Source organism: Rhodnius prolixus, unplaced genomic scaffold (assembly GCF_049639745.1).
Source record: "Rhodnius prolixus isolate KJV_2025 unplaced genomic scaffold, Rpr scaffold_1, whole genome shotgun sequence".
NCBI classification, from domain to species: Eukaryota; Metazoa; Arthropoda; class Insecta; order Hemiptera; family Reduviidae; genus Rhodnius; species Rhodnius prolixus.
This window is the reverse complement of record NW_027411581.1, coordinates 67,477,993-67,494,839: the sequence shown is the minus strand read 5'-3', so window position 1 is coordinate 67,494,839 and position 16,847 is coordinate 67,477,993. Positions and strand designations below refer to the sequence as shown.

General features: G+C 36.3%; 1 protein-coding gene across 3 annotated transcripts in view; it reads left to right on the top strand.

Annotated features, from left to right (window-relative positions):
• The window catches only part of Zip48C (Zinc/iron regulated transporter-related protein 48C), a 104,229-nt gene that overhangs the window by 3,335 nt on the left and 84,047 nt on the right, over window positions 1-16,847 (top strand). For 2 of the 3 annotated variants that reach the window (XM_074112791.1, XM_074112789.1), the window contains exons 2-4: window positions 443-677; window positions 4,320-4,406; window positions 9,617-9,851. In XM_074112791.1, coding sequence (XP_073968892.1) covers window positions 443-677; window positions 4,320-4,406; window positions 9,617-9,851 — 557 coding nt within the window. The remainder of the gene's footprint in view (window positions 1-442; window positions 678-4,319; window positions 4,407-9,616; window positions 9,852-16,847) is intronic. The other variant, XM_074112790.1, reaches the window with a different exon arrangement.

Here is a 16,847-nt window from a genome sequence, read left to right as displayed (position 1 = left end):
CTTGAGCCAGAAGGGGACACCACCATGTATTTAGTCCTTTTTTACTTTCCTTGTCTAATGCGAGGAGTAGCTCTTTTAGGGCATTAGATTCCTTCTTAAGGTGCATTTTTCTTGTAACGTTGGTCTCATGTTTTGGGTACTGATGGAGGGGACTATTGCCAATGTACTATTGAAATCGATTCTAAATAAAATTATTGAACCTTTTTTTTATTCAATTGATAGTTCACTTCCTCTTGTTGGTTGGAAAAGGCATCTGTAAGGAAATATAACCGACATATTTTTCAGGGTAATGTAAAAACTATAATGTTAATAAGGATCAAATATTCCGAGTTGGAACAGCTGGAAGATATATCCTCGCTTTATTAAATCCGCCATGTTGCAATTTTAATAAAAAAAAAAGTGATTAAAATTTACCTAAAAATTGATTCCCATTGACCCACAGCCAAAACTTTTGGATAGCAGTCTTGGATTTGCAGCGGGCGTGATGACAGCCGCTTCATACTGGTCACTGTTAGCTCCAGCCATAGAGATGGCCAAAGAATCGGAGGCTTACGGCGAAGATGGACGATTAGCCTTCATACCTGCCTGTGTTGGCTTTCTATTGGGCGCAGCGTTTACATTTGCGGCCGACATTTTGATCTCCAAAATGGGCATAGAATCGCCAACACTACTATTAGGTATGTTTGAACATAATATATTCTAAATCTGTTCGTAGTAATTTATTGATTTCTGTTGTAGAAAGTTTTGAGTTAACAAGACACCCAAAGAATAGTGAAAAACGTCCATGAAATAACCCATGCATGTAGCGCTTTTAACACTCCAATCATCTTCTAAAGTGTAGCTGTAGATAGTGTGGCAATTAAAACCCCTGCCATTTTTCTTTTTAATTTTTCCAAAATAATCTGTAGTGTGATTGTAGATTTAATACCATTAACGTTGCACTTCTATTCATACTGTGGAAGGTATAAAATTGCTTGTATAAGCAAATAGTTCGTTTTCAATAATTTTATCTAATGACTTATTTTGTGTCAACTAGTTAATTTAAAACGTGCCCACCTTTACCTCACTAGTGGGGAAAAATTCCCATTAGTGTCACTTTCCTCACTAGTGAGTGGAAAAACTTTATTGTGCTTCCTTGATATAAGAAGTTTTGTTATTAACATAAATATTTTCTGTAAAACTTTAATAAGCTTATTTAACGTAACTAAATAATTAAAAAACGAATATTAAAAACTAAAATAAATATTGAAAGGAATATAGAAATAAAAATAATACTTTAATAAATAATTAGTTAATAATTTTTTAGTTAATAACCCTAATGGTTGCAGAAAAAATATAATATTTAACTCGAGTGTAAAGTATTTTCCTCCTCGCTTCGCTCGCTCGTGCGTGCAAACCCTGCCTCGCGTGAGGAAAAGTACTACTTTCCGCACTTGTTAAATAAATAACTATTACTGGAAGTGTGACGTAACAGAATTAGTTTCTAGTGTTTTTTCTAAACATATTTTTTGGAAAATGTCTGTCTCCATGGTTACCAAATAAACCTGGAATGCAATTGGCTTATGTAATGCCTTGGTTAAGTTTCGTAGTAGGTTATATAATTGCAGATTACTCATCTGCTTGTAATTTACGTTAAGGGCTCTATCGATACATCGATAACTAAACACGTCCTGTTAAGTAGAATATTGTTAATACATAGAAATGACGTAATAATTGGCGTAAAGAAAAGTAAAGAATGTTGTTGACAGATTGATTCTTGATTGAATGACATTGCTTTTATGTGTACTGTTAATATCAAAAACAATGAAACGCCTCTTATCTTTCAAGGTGGGATTACTGAAAAAAAAAATAAGAAGTTATCTAACTTTGCCTTGAATTAATGCAATTATCAGTTCAATTAGATAACATATGTTCATGAGTAATTGAGAAAATACGTCAAGTCAGAGGTCGGTAGCCTCTTTTTGTTTACCCCTCCCCAAATTACAAGAGCCATAATTGAAGAAAACAACTTCATTAATTATAATCTATAATCTCGAGTATATTGAGCTCTGAAGAGCCATTTCCAAGCTTTGGAATGATACTATTCTGGTGGGAAACCTTTACGGACAGGATAGTGAGCTGTAAGGAGCTCCTAGGAAGAAAAAAAAAAAATTCTAAGGGTCATCAGCTGGATTCGAACCCATGACCTCCCCGCGTTGGAATCCAGTATTCGCTGACCACTCAGTCAACCCCTTCTCTATTAAAACAATTATTTTCTAAACCTGTACACATTAAATTCACATTACTGGACAATCCATGATCCACTGTTTTGGTTTTGGCTTGTGTTGGTTGGTGTTGGTCTCATCCCTTCTTATTTTTTATAATAACCCAAAGATGTTTCTTAACTTTGGACTTTAACCTTTTTTTTTTCTCTCATATTTCTAGTTTCATTCATGCTGTTCATGCACACACGCACAGGTGCATAAAGAAACCTCTGGTTACGTTCAATCACACGAATTTTCTATTACTGCAACTCTCACAGTTCTGGGTACAAATTTTCTTCAGACTTAGAAATTTTTATTATTGGATTTCTTGCAATAAAATGAAACTGAGGAAGCTGACATCTTAACTTAAATCCTATTACGTCAATGATCTCTCATAGGTGAATCAATTTTATAGGTGAGATCAACAAAGTAAAAGATCAATGCAACTTTTGATGCTTTTCAAGTGAAAATCGCAAAAACAGTAAAAAGGGTCGAGCATTTTATGATTATCCGAGGGAAATTCAGCATAATTATGAAAGGGTGCGAGAAATTTATTTTTCTGCCTTACATTGTAGCACCCTCAGTACCAGAAAGGTTTTAACATGCCCACAGTTGAAAAATAAATTTTTTTGCTGGATAAATAACCCCCCCTCCCCCACCTTAACCAAAAAAAGGATGATGTTTGACTTCATTTACACATTATTTTATTGATTTTTTTTTGAGGCCACGTCAACATCTGAAGTCATTGGCGGCCTGGAACTTTTTCCAGTGCACCCTCGTCTCTGGATAATGTTCTCACGTTACAGACAACATTCTCTTTCACCGGACAGTGAGCTGTAAAGAAGCTCCTAGTAAGAGATAAATCTAAGATCCACCAGCTGCTGGATTCGAACCCGCGCAGCTTCGCATTGGAATCCCCAGTATTCGCTAACCAAATATCATCGAACCCTGACCTCCGCATTGGAATCCCCAGTATTCGCTAACCTCCCAGCGTATTCCCCCCTATTTACACCTCATTAAACCAAAATATCATCATAACAATCAGGGCCGGATTTAGATGAAAAGAGGCCCTAGACCAGTGGTGGGCAAACTTTTTTAATGAGGGGCCACAAAGTTTAAGAAATTCTAGAGGAGGGCCAGAATTATAGAAAAAATGCATTTTGTGTTAAAGCTTTTAATCATAATATTATAAAAACATTACAGCATTACACACTTGTGTAACTACGCGGCTAATTTAGCTTCACCTATAGGTTATGCATCTATTATTCTATAAAGTAGAATCTACTTTATACTTCTCGACCGTCAAAACGTAATTATAGCGGGCCATATACTATCCATGTCGATGGACCCTCGGCGGGCCGGAGTTGGCTCGCGGGCCGTACTTTGCCCATCACTGCCCTAGACTATTCCACTTATGAGGGGCCCTTTCACCGCCCATTTTTAAATTTGTAAATTATATGAGAGATAATAAAATACATCACTACTATGATATATATCAATATGTTAAGTGAAACATGTTGTTATTGGTACTGTTTTTATAATAGTGTAATTTTAATTTTGCTAACATTTTGCCTGGAGGCCCCTCTTGATCCAAGAGGCTCTAGGCTGAAGCCTGAGATAGCCTATAGGAAAAAATCCGGCCCTAATAACAATTCATTCATAAAGAAAATCAATGTAAGGTCAAGTTAGGTAAAGTATTGAATTACAAAAAGTGTACGTAATCAAATTTACGATTATGAATTAGAGTGGGGAGCTAGTATAAGAACAACAATTGCTATAAACAATATGAATGACGCATTTTTTTTGCGAGCTACGATCTGTGAGAAATGCAACGAGAAGAAATCGGTGAGGCTGTCCTGCGCCAGATTTGGGTTTCAATTCTTTTTAAGCAAAATAACTTCTTAAGGAAAATGACTTTTGAAAATGAACACATGGCAAATTGGTCTCATATTAAAAGATTAGTGTGGTTTATTGTCATCACTTGTAGTTGTGTAGTTTTATTGATTTTGATTGATTTTATTGAAATATTTTTTTGTTCTTTTATGAGCACTAAAATTCTTGTTCTTATTGTTTTAGCCATATATGACAAGAACAATAAAAAAAATGATTATTTCCACCGCCATAGATCAGAGAGTTCAATTTTTATTGAACCAATTAGTGAAGGTATTATAATCAATCCAATATTATATATTTTTTTGTTAATATTGTTTATTTTATTTATTTTATTCTATTTTTCCCCGTGAATTTGATTTATTTTATGTTTAAAATGAAATGAATTTTAAAATAAATTGTTATACGTATATTTAGACAGGAAATTTTGGTAGATTCCAATTTGATCGTAGACAGAGAGTGAGCATGAAGCTAATTTTGTGAATTTTGATTGCATGGCCACAATCGTAATTTTCGTAATAAAACTTGTTGTGGTAGTTGTGAGAAAAAAAAATTGAAGTAGATGTGAATGTTGTTAACATACTTAAGTAGCCTTTAAGTATGTAAAAATTGCCATCACAGTGTGCTGACAACAACTCTACACAACCAGAATGTTAGGTTACAGTCTGGGAAGGTTAAGCATTACTTTGGAGTGTTTACATTTACATAGTTCGTTAGAATGTTTTCATAGTGTTCATTGACCCGGAACTTATAAACTAGTAATTTAATTTGTAAGACTTGTTTTTTTTTAAACAGATTTTATTATTCTGTAAAGAATATAATTTTATAAAAAAAATTAATACCTGTGGCTTAGTGCAAGAAGTGCCAATGTCAAAAAAGGGATTACGAGTGTACGTCCTCTTTGGTTTACCTTGAGAGGGGGGGAATATTGATGCTAAATTTTGACATTGGCATTAGTAAGTTTTAGTAACTCAGTTACTACTTTGAAATTGACTTCGGCACTCCTTGCAAGAAAAATTCTGATGGTTAATATATATGAAAACAGATTTTTTACTCATTTTTACCAAAATCTGACATTGGCACTTCTTGCACCAAGCCACAGATACATACATACAATAAAATACCTGTAAAGAAGAATTAAATTACTAGTTTATATATCACTGTCGTTGAAACACTATAAAAACACTATGTAACGTAAACACTCTAAAGTGACGCTAAACCTTCCCAGACTATAACCTAACATTCAGGCTGTGTGGCGTTGTCGTCAGCACACTCTGGTGGCAATTTTACAAGTATTTTTAACTTTGTGTATAGAAGAATGTTAATTGTAAGCAGGTAAATGCAATGACAATGAAGATACTAAGTATAACATAGACAACTTTAAGCCTATAAGTATGTAAAATTGCCACCAGAGTGTGCTGACGACAACGCCACACAGCCTGAATGTTAGGTTATAGTCTGGGAAGGTTTAGCGTCACTTTAGAGTGTGTGTGGGGGGGGGGGGTAATTCACTCCCACAGGCGTTTTAAAGCATTGAGCATTGAGGTCCAGTGAAAGTTGGAGGATCAGATTCAGCTAGGAATTGTACTATGTAATGAGCAGGGTATTGTAAGGGTGGTAAAATGGAAGAGGATGAGGTGGTTGCGTCCCCTGGAGAGGATGGAGAAGAAAGAGAACGTAAGCTGTTCATTGGCTGGATGATGATGACCGAGGAAACTCTGGATTTCGATGATGTTGAGCAGAACCTTGAAATGTTGGGAGTGAAACGGTTAAAAGAAGGATAGCTCAGAAGGTTGGAAAGGAGAGAAATTAAGAAATTCACTCTCACAGGCGTTTTAAAGCCTTGAGCAGTGAGGTCCAGTGAAAGTTGGAGGATCAGATCCAGCCAGGAATTGTACTATGTAATGAGGAGGGTATTGTAAGGGTATTAAAATGTAAAGAGGGTGAGATGGTTACGTCCTCTGGAGAGGATGGAAAAAAAGAGAACGTAGAAGAGGGCTGTTCATTGGCCACCCGTAAGGGCGGCGAAGAAAAAGTGGAAACTCTGATTTCGATGAGCTGAACTTTGAGATGTAGGAAGTGAAACGGTTAAAAGAAGGATAGCTCAGAAGGTTGGAAAGGAAAAATTGTGTGGAGGCGAAGGTCCTTAAAGGGCTTTGATGAAGAAGAAGATCAAAATTGTCCAATGGGGATTAGCTGGAGCTAGAGTTTGCTTGCAGGCCTGAACGCATGAATATCATGCCAGGATAGAAGATAAGATAAGAGTTAATCGGCTGTCGTGGGATCCCAACAACCTATTATGGTCCTGTATCAGCGAATATTCTCTGGCATTTTTTGTGAAATAGAAGTTGAAACTTTGAAGAATAAGGGATGACCGTGGAAGGATGTTTCCTGGTCACAAAGTTATTCTTTTGAAAGGGATCAGGCAGGGTGTAGGATCTGTTAAAAGTATGGGTTAGGTTTGGTGAGTGGACTCGCTCGGGTGACCAGGCACAAGACAGTATTGAGAGTATCCTTGGGTTTAATGTGTCTGGGAGAATGTTTGGAGCTCAGATGGAGCGGCGTACACATCCGGCATTGCTAGATGTTGAAGGACTCCCTTAAATGAACATAATGAGTTTCTTGGTCTGGGGCCAAATTAAACATCTTTTGCAAAATATTTTGTTTTGCTCCAAGTTCTCCATTTTTTTTTTATGTTACTACTTCAATTTTGAATTTGGTTCATTTTATGATTTATTTGCTTGAAAGATTTGTTATGTTCTAATCTACTGAATGTATGTGTATTTTATGTTTCTGTGTATTTCAGTGTATATATTTGGCATTTTTTAATCTATTTTAAGATTTGTTAGCCTTTAGATTGCTCTAAAATTTGTGAACCAATCTTCTAATGGTTTATAATTTGGTTCTAAGAATGGAAGGAAAAGCAGAAAAAAAGGTTACCACCAAGAAAGCAGTTAAGAAAAGAAAAACATTGTTTAAGGGGCGTTTTTGATTAGCCGAGCTTGTGTCACCCTTTATAAGTTGGGTTTTTGTTAAGAGAAAGGATGAAAGGGGATATTGCCATGAAAATGTACTATAGTGGGATAAATGTCAATCATCAACAGTTTTTCATGAAAACATACGTAGTTGCGATTGTGGCTAAAAGTTTGTCTATTTGCAGGATCTGAAGAATGGAATGTCAAGTAAACCTGATGCTCTGGGGTCGACCTCTCCTGAACGAGTTTACCAAGGTCTCCTTAGCCGCAAAGGCTGTTCAACAAATTAGTGCGTATGTGAGGAAGATGTTCTTGGACGGAGAACTACCCGATCACTCAGTTTGGAATCAGTGGCTCTATCGAGAGTGATCCGAGCACAGTTGAACGAATCTTGCAAAGAAAAAGACAGAAAGAAAGTCAGCGTGTTGTCACATATATGGTTTGTTGTTCGTCCAAAAACGGGAACTCTCGCCTACTCTAAACCTTTTTTGCTCTAATTGGGGTTAACAAAAAGTGCCACTGTGAAAATTTCTGGCATAAGAAGCAATTATATAGCCTAAACCCCGAAAGCCATCGCCACGTCCAAGACTCAGAAAATCGTGTTACAACTCTGGTGTAACATAGAACGCATTATTCTATAGGCTGCAGAGAAATCAGCAAGTAACGCAGCTGTGCATTGCTAGCTATTCCGCCTTGAGAAAGATGTAGTAATTCATCTGAAACTCGTAATAATTGAATTAAAGATAGAGATTGAGAGGCCTGGTTTCCCTATGTGGGGTCGAAGGTAACGAGAAGGTCGGCAGATTGGCAGAGCAAGGTGGGTGTAAAGGGCAGCCCAATGTGGTATTACTATTCTACCTACCAATCGAGGCTCGCTTTAAATCGTGGTGAAAAATAGGCACTTCATCCTGGCTGAAAGAAGTACCAGTGTATTCTGATAGATGCTAGCGACTAGGCAATCCACGTAATCTTCCCAGGCTCCACGAAATAGGCCAGGTCTATATCCATCCAGGCTCATCTGCGTCGCATTAGTGGGTAGCCCACTAATGTCGATATGTGCTCTGTGTTGTAGACATAACAGGTGCCCGCCCATATTGAAGAAGTTGAAGCACCAGCGAAGATAGCTACTGCGGCGGAGTAGAGCCTAACAATATTGGGCAGCCCTTCGTCTAATGCTTTGTACGCTAATGACAAAAATATAGTTTTTTTAAATCTGTAGATGTCGACTCCCATCAGTCTATTATCTTTTTCGTTCTCCAATGAACTCTGCGGCAGAGCCTTCAGAAATGAGAATGACCTTGAATTTCCTTGTTGAGTGCTGGCATATCAGCAGATTTTTGTCAAGAAAAACATTGTAGATGTTTGAAATCATTGCGACTCCTTAGTAATGGATGGAGATTGATTAAATCGTATTCTCTTCAGACATTGATGTACTCAGGGGGAAAGAGATTGCTCGAATTAATGCAAGAAGAACCCGTTACATTCGACTAGCATAAAACACGCATAATCTCCGTGCAGCAATTGAGCTTGACATTTGTCTTACTAATATTCTAGCAAAGTTCCCAATTCTGAACATTTTTTTTTTTTAAACGTTGCAAGCGCGTTCTACAACTGTGCTCTGGCCACCCTCCATCATTGTGGCAACTTACCGAGTGGTTTGACGATGAGAACGTTTAGGGGATCAGATATGTTTATGCGGGCCTCACCAAAGTATGCTAGATGACGAGAGCTTTTCAAAAAAAAAAAAAAAAAAATAATAATAACTTCAGCAAACGGTCGAACCGTTTTATCGGGTAGTTCTGCGAAGAGCATACGCAGCCAAAAATTGTCGAACAGCACTAAGCGATGGAAGAAGATCTCTCTTGTTGAACTCGTTCTCGATGTCAGGACAGAAGATTCAGGAGCGTGCAAATAGGCAGACAGTGTGTTGCAGCAATGTGATTCAGTCTTTGGGGGTTCCTTATGGATTTATGTTTGCAATGTTGGCCATCAAAACTTGCTTATTTATTCACCCCCAGCTACCAAATTAGGAGAGTTCATCTATTGTCGTCTTCTTCTTCAGGCGAATGTTATTGTAAAGGGGAAACGAAACTAAGTGTTTTCTAAGAAGAAGGTGTTGAGCATTCTTTCTACTCTAATTACACACTATCAATGGCATAATTAACCAAATATTTTATAAATCTTGGTATTATAAAATAAGCAATGTTTTTTCCTAGCTAATCTCATTTTGAACCTGGAATAAAAGAAGTTCCCATCACTTGTTCTCTAGAAAGAGATCTTCGAAATCATGGACATTGGTCGTAATGAGGGAAATAATAGTTGATTATTGCTAGGAAATGTTTGCTGCTTGCAAATATGTATATCCCAAATCCTTTCAACATTAACGAAACTCTTGTTCATTTTATGCTTTGTATTGTACTCGTATTAATATGAGAACGATTATATGCATATTTACAGTTAAATTTTTAAACTTGTTAATATATATATTTTTTTAAACAATGTTCGCAGTAACGGACAGCGTAGAAGATGGTAATGTGGGTACAACTGTGACAAGACGAAGACCTCATACAACTAATCGTCACCCAAAGCCAGCCATACCGACACACGATGCCCGTTTGCAATGGAAAAGGATATTGCTATTGATTATAGCGATTACTGTGCATAATATTCCGGAAGGACTAGCCGTAGGTGTAGGATTTGGTGCTATCGGTTCTTCCACTTCTGCTACGTTTCATAATGCCAGGTAAGGAAAGCCATATCTGGCTGGATTTTACCAGTTTCTGACTGGTTGAGAATTTTTATCGATTGATCAGTTAAGCACTGAAAATTTAACCTCCACTTATGGTCTTTGTAATTTAGTATCCTTGCAGACTGAGTGAGAGAGGTTACAGGTGTTTTCATGTGATACTTAGTAAATAAATACGAAGTGTGGCTATTAAATAACGAGACCGATGCTGCTACAGAAATCCTAACGACCGACAGCTGTGCAGCGTAAAGCCATCTCTTTCGATTGCAGCGTCTCGGCGTGTTTGTTGAGAAATCTGTGTCTGACCGGAACCGTCGTCGTTTGTGTAATAGGTGTTAGTTTCGTTTTGCCGTGATAACATGATACTACACATGTGTAGTAGAGCAAAGAATTGTCGTGAAATTTCACATCAAAACTTGGGTAAAACCGCTACTTAATAAGTTAAGATAAGTCTTTTATTAAAAGAAGTTTATGGCGATGAATGTTTATCACGTGCGCGAGTTTTTGAGTGGTTCAAGAGTTTCCAAGATGGTTGAGAAGACGTCGGAGATGATGACCGCCCGGGTCGCGCTTCCATATCCAAAATGGATGAAAATATCGATTATAATTAATCAACATTACTACCGCGTGAGGTGCTTGCTCAACTCCGTGAAAGAGTAAGGATAAAAACGACCCGATTTTGCGGAAGAACAAGTCACGGGGTTCTCCATCAAGACCGCACCGTCTCACACTGCATTGTCTGTCAAGGCGACGTTTCTAGCCAAGTACAACATCCCAGTTTATTAGGCCATCCGCCTTATTCGCCTGACCTGGCCGCCCCATGTGACTTTTATCTGTCCCCCAAAGTCAAATCTGCATTAAAAGGAACACGATTTTTCGGTCCGTAGAAGCTGTGAAAGAAAAAGCTGCACGCGTCATGCAGGAGCTCACAGAAAAAGACTTCCAGCACTGTTTCTGAACAATGGTAAATTCGCTGTGGAGCGTTGTAGGGATAGGGGAGGGGGTGTGCATTGAAGGTGATAATAACTAAATATGTATAAATTTAAAATAAAATGTTTTACAGCAATAGTCTCGTTATTTAATAGCCACAACTCGCAGTTCAAAATTGTAAAAATAGTAAAATAAAGTTAATGAAAACGTGTGTGTACTTAAGGATTATGTGGGTTTTCAAATATGTACAACTATAGTTTTGCCACGATCAACTTGCGAGTTGGTGGAGCATAGTGGCAAATCAAAGAGGTTGTGGGTCACGCTGCTTTTCGATGTCATTCGCTGACAGCTGCCAAATCTCACCATATCACGCTATAACACACGATTTAGAACATTTGCCACATTCTCGCAATGAACAAACGAGCCTGTAGCGGTTCTTCACTGTTTAAAATGTTCTTTTTAAGATTTTACTTATTTAAGAAATATTCCTTAAATGGTTATAAACACATGTTCATCAATGTTGTAAGTCAACCATTTCAGTAACAGTGAAGTACATAGTTTAGTGATGCTGATTTAAATTCACCCACCAACTTTATGATTCCCAAAAATTACTTAACAATAAACATATAAGTATTTGTACTTCAATAAGTACTTGTTTTCATTAACTTTATTTTTAATAACTTACAAAAATTTAATCTTGTTTATAAACATTTTATGTAACCTCATTCAACCAAGTGTTGCATTTATTCCAAACATTTGTGGAATTCAAATTCCCTTCGTCGAATTGGTAAATCAGACTCTAAAGATGGATGAAAATGATCCGAAATCGGTTAGAAATAGAAATTACGTTCGTGCTACGTGCGGAGAAAATCAACAGTATTTTAGAGTTGTTTAGGAAAATGTTTACTTTTATTTGTAATAATGGTATAATAATTTAGGCAACATGATCTGTTTCAGCTGTTCATTTCATTAACCAGTTAATACACGTATATACACGTCAAACTAAATCTCTGTTACAGTGCGTTCGACGTGTATACTCGTTGTGAAAAATATAAAATTGCCATTAACTACGAAAAACTCGAAATTTTAATAAAATACAATAAGAATATTATTTGATGGGGATGTTTCCCTTATCTTACCAATAGAACTGCCAAGTATTACATACGGAGGGGGTGGAGGGAGTCAGCCAAATGATAAGTGGTTGGTACATGTTTGGTCTCCGCATTAGAGATTGGGAATTACGCACACAAATAGAAGCTCTCAATCCTTGTGCAATGGCGTTTTTACCTTAGATAGAGGTTCAGACCTCAGTACGAGCAAGATTTCATTTTGCACAGAATTCGAAGCTCTTTTTCTTCCTTGTAAAAAGCTCTTGCGTCCTTAGTTAACTATAGGCAATGCATAGTGAAGCGGTGTAAGGTTTTGAATGAGCGCAGTTTTGAATGCTATGTAATCTCAAGAAGAACTGCTTGCAGTGACTATTATGACGTTGTAAACTTTTGGTTGTTTTGTCCTGCGTTCGACGTGTATACTCACGTCATTGTCTGATTTTAATTCCGCACACTGTGGAGGGTTTTTTTAAAATTAAATTCTATGCTTAACTGGTTAATAATTGATGGTCATTGAAAATAATTGTTACAGTAAATTTCACAGTCCCAGTGCGACCTAGACAAAGAAAGGGTGAGAGTCGGGGTGGAAGTTAGCCTTTGAAAGGTGATCATAGATTTCAGGAAGATCTAGGATGCAGTATTTACTGTCAGCATATAAGAGGAGTGTAGATACCATTAGGTGAGAGAGCAAGGCTATCTAGGTCTTCGATTGGGATTGCCTTCGGCATCCTCATGAGAGAAGGTAGCCTAAAGAAGGTCTTCAGGAAGGGCATTCAGCACTTAGGCTTAATTTGCAGGTGCTCCTCTTGCAGGACTTTGCTGCTGCAAAGCAAAAAAGGTCTTGCTAGAGCGGCCAGCAAATCTTGAGGGAAAGCCTTAGGCCAGAGTCAAAATTGTATTAAGATTCACATTTTGTTCACAAAGACCATGTTCCACTTTTCCGAACTCGGGGCCACCGCAAAACGTAATATTTCTGGACGAAACAGGAAATTTTGGTCATGATCACACAACGCTTTGCCTAAAGCCTAGTGAGTGGAAGGAAGTAAGGCAAGTCCCCAGAGCTTCTAGAGATTCCATTCATGGTGATGAACATGAATGGTGCTAGAATCTTTGTTGTAAATCTAGTTTGTGTACCTCATTCAGTATTCTCTATTTGCACAGCTGTTTTTGCATAGTCATACTCGGTGTTTAATATTCTAGGTTGTATCAATAATTGTTTTGATTTTTGGGCGGTAGCTAGAGAAAAATTTATAATTACGTGTAGTGGTTTAATCATGATCTATTTTAATCAGGTCTGAAATAAAGTTCCTCACAGAAGTTCTTGAGAGGAAGTTCTTGAGGGCGTCGTCGGTAGCAGCAAATGAAAGAACGCTAGAATTTCGGCATCTCTTCAGAAAGCGGTGGATCTTCAGCTGAAATGGTTCAGCTATGTGTGTACAGAGGGGAGAAGGATTAGGAAAATGTGAACTAAAGATAGTCGAACTAAAAGAAGGTTCCACATCATCACAGGCATCTGGGACTACAGGGTAAAGCTCTCAGTCGAAAACAGCTGAACAGCTGAGAGCTCTTTAAGAAATAAAAAAATGCTTTCTGCCGGAAATATTTGTTTTACAATTTTTTCCCTGGTGTTTAAATCGTAAAACCGGAAATTTCTAAGTAAATATTTCGCGAAGTCATAATCTGTCAAAAAAGGGAAATCCTTTAAAGTTATTCTGAAATACACATGTACTTCTTGTTTAGAGCTCACTGGTGTAAATTACGTATTATAGAATTCAATGTAAATATAATAATTTTGTAACTCGTTACCAGACTTCCAATTTACGTTCAAGGTCTTACCAAGGAGGAAGTCGTGTGAGGATGAAAGAAATGATTTGTTTGGCTGTGGATAACGGCCTGATGATAACATTTCCGATGAATCAAATTGCTTAGAGAGATTACAAGTCTTCATTCCAACAAACATGTAACCATTAACATAGAGAGTGCTGATTGTGCAATTTAAATACTGGGTGGGTATTTAATTTGATAGCGCCAAACGTGTGACGTCATTTCCTCTATATTTATACTGTTTATTTAGTTTTTCTTTTTTTTTTTTTGCTTGATATGTTTTTAGTTGGTATAATAATCAATGAACAGAACGTGACATTAAATATAATGGAACTGTTTTCACAAAAGTTGATGTTGATTTCGTGTCGAGTTTTTTTTTTTCAGTTTTGATGTCTCCGGAGATTAAGAAAATAATCCATTTAAAGTCTAAAATATGCCCCAAAAAATGCAGGAACTCGATAACTTTATGGTATATTTAGGTATACAGGAAATCACTAATCCAGTACACAAAATGGTGCTCTTTCACTTTCATTCAATTATCTAGTTTTTACTTTCTTTTACTTCAGGAAAATATTTTTTGGATTCTGCATTACATTAGAAGTATGAAACCAGAAATATAATGTTCAAAACATGTTTATTTTGGACATTTTTACGATATCAATTTTTATTGCATTATTCGATAGTTTATCAAATACCTATGGGGGAAAAATTAGTAAAAAAAATTTAAATAGTATTTTTCCTAGAAATAATTATCAAAAACGATTCGCTAATCTCATTGGCGAACGGGATCTGTGAAGTGGGCGGAGTGTAGTTGATGACGTAGAGGCACCGTAAGCCACTCCCTCACCAATAATAGCACAGTTATCCAGTACACAAAATGGTGATCTCTCACTTTCATTCAATGATCTAGATTTTACTTTCTTTTACTTCAGGAAAATATTTCTTTAATTTTTTGGATTCTGCATTACATTAGAAGTATGATTACGGAAATATAATGTTCAAAACATGTTTATTTTGGACATTTTTACGATATCAATTTTTATTGCATTATTCGATAGTATATCAAATACCTATGGGGGAAAAATTAGTAAAAAAAATTTAAATAGTATTTTTCCTAGAAATAATTATCAAAAACGATTCGCTAATCTCATTGGCGAACGGGATCTGTGAAGTGGGCGGAGTGTAGCTGATGACGTAGTGGCACCGTAAGCCCTCCCTCACCAATAATAGCACAGTTATCCAGTACCCAAAATGGTGATCTCTCACTTTCATTCAATGATCTAGATTTTACTTTCTTTTACTTCAGGAAAATACTTCTTTAATTTTTTGGATTCTGCATTACATTAGAAGTATGAAACCAGAAATATAATGTTCAAAACATGTTTATTTTGGACATTTTTAAGATATCAATTTTTATTGCATTATTCGATAGTATATCAAATACCTATGGGGGAAAAATTAGTAAAAAAAATTTAAATAGTATTTTTCCTAGAAATAATTATCAAAAACGATTCGCTAATCTCATTGGCGAACGGGATTTGTGAAGTGGGCGGAGTGTAGCTGATGACGTAGTGGCACCGTAAGCCACTCCCTCACCAATAATAGCACAGCTATCCAGTACACAAAATGGTGATCTCTCACTTTCATTCAATGATCTAGATTTTACTTTCTTTTACTTCAGGAAAATATTTCTTTAATTTTTTGGATTCCGCATTACATTAGAAGTATGATTACGGAAATATAATGTTCAAAACATGTTTATTTTGGACATTTTTACGATATCAATTTTTATTGCATTATTCGATAGTATATCAAATACCTATGGGGGAAAAATTAGTAAAAAAAATTTAAATAGTATTTTTCCTAGAAATAATTATCAAAAACGATTCGCTAATCTCATTGGCGAACGGGATCTGTGAAGTGGGCGGAGTGTAGCTGATGACGTAGTGGCACCGTAAGCCCTCCCTCACCAATAATAGCACAGTTATCCAGTACCCAAAATGGTGATCTCTCACTTTCATTCAATGATCTAGATTTTACTTTCTTTTACTTCAGGAAAATACTTCTTTAATTTTTTGGATTCTGCATTACATTAGAAGTATGATTACGGAAATATAATGTTCAAAACATGTTTATTTTGGACATTTTTAAGATATCAATTTTTATTGCATTATTCGATAGTATATCAAATACCTATGGGGGAAAAATTAGTAAAAAAAATTTAAATAGTATTTTTCCTAGAAATAATTATCAAAAACGATTCGCTAATCTCATTGGCGAACGGGATTTGTGAAGTGGGCGGAGTGTAGCTGATGACGTAGTGGCACCGTAAGCCACTCCCTCACCAATAATAGCACAGTTATCCAGTACACAAAATGGTGATCTCTCACTTTCATTCAATGATCTAGATTTTACTTTCTTTTACTTCAGGAAAATATTTCTTTAATTTTTTGGATTCTGCATTACATTAGAAGTATGATTACGGAAATATAATGTTCAAAACATGTTTTTTTTGGACATTTTTAAGATATCAATTTTTATTGCATTATTCGATAGTATATCAAATACCTATGGGGGAAAAATTAGTAAAAAAAATTTAAATAGTATTTTTCCTAGAAATAATTATCAAAAACGATTCGCTAATCTCATTGGCGAACGGGATTTGTGAAGTGGGCGGAGTGTAGCTGATGACGTAGTGGCACCGTAAGCCACTCCCTCACCAATAATAGCACAGTTATCCAGTACACAAAATGGTGATCTCTCACTTTCATTCAATGATCTAGATTTTACTTTCTTTTACTTCAGGAAAATATTTCTTTAATTTTTTGGATTCTGCATTACATTAGAAGTATGATTACGGAAATATAATGTTCAAAACATGTTTTTTTTGGACATTTTTAAGATATCAATTTTTATTGCATTATTCGATAGTATATCAAATACCTATGGGTGAAAAGTTAGTAAAAAAAATTTAAATAGTATTTTTCCTAGAAATAATTATCAAAAACGATTCGCTAATCTCATTGGCGAACGGGATCTGTGAAGTGGGCGGAGTGTAGCTGATGACGTAGTGGCACCGTAAGCCACTCCCTCACCAATAATAGCACAGTTATCCAGTACACAAAATGGT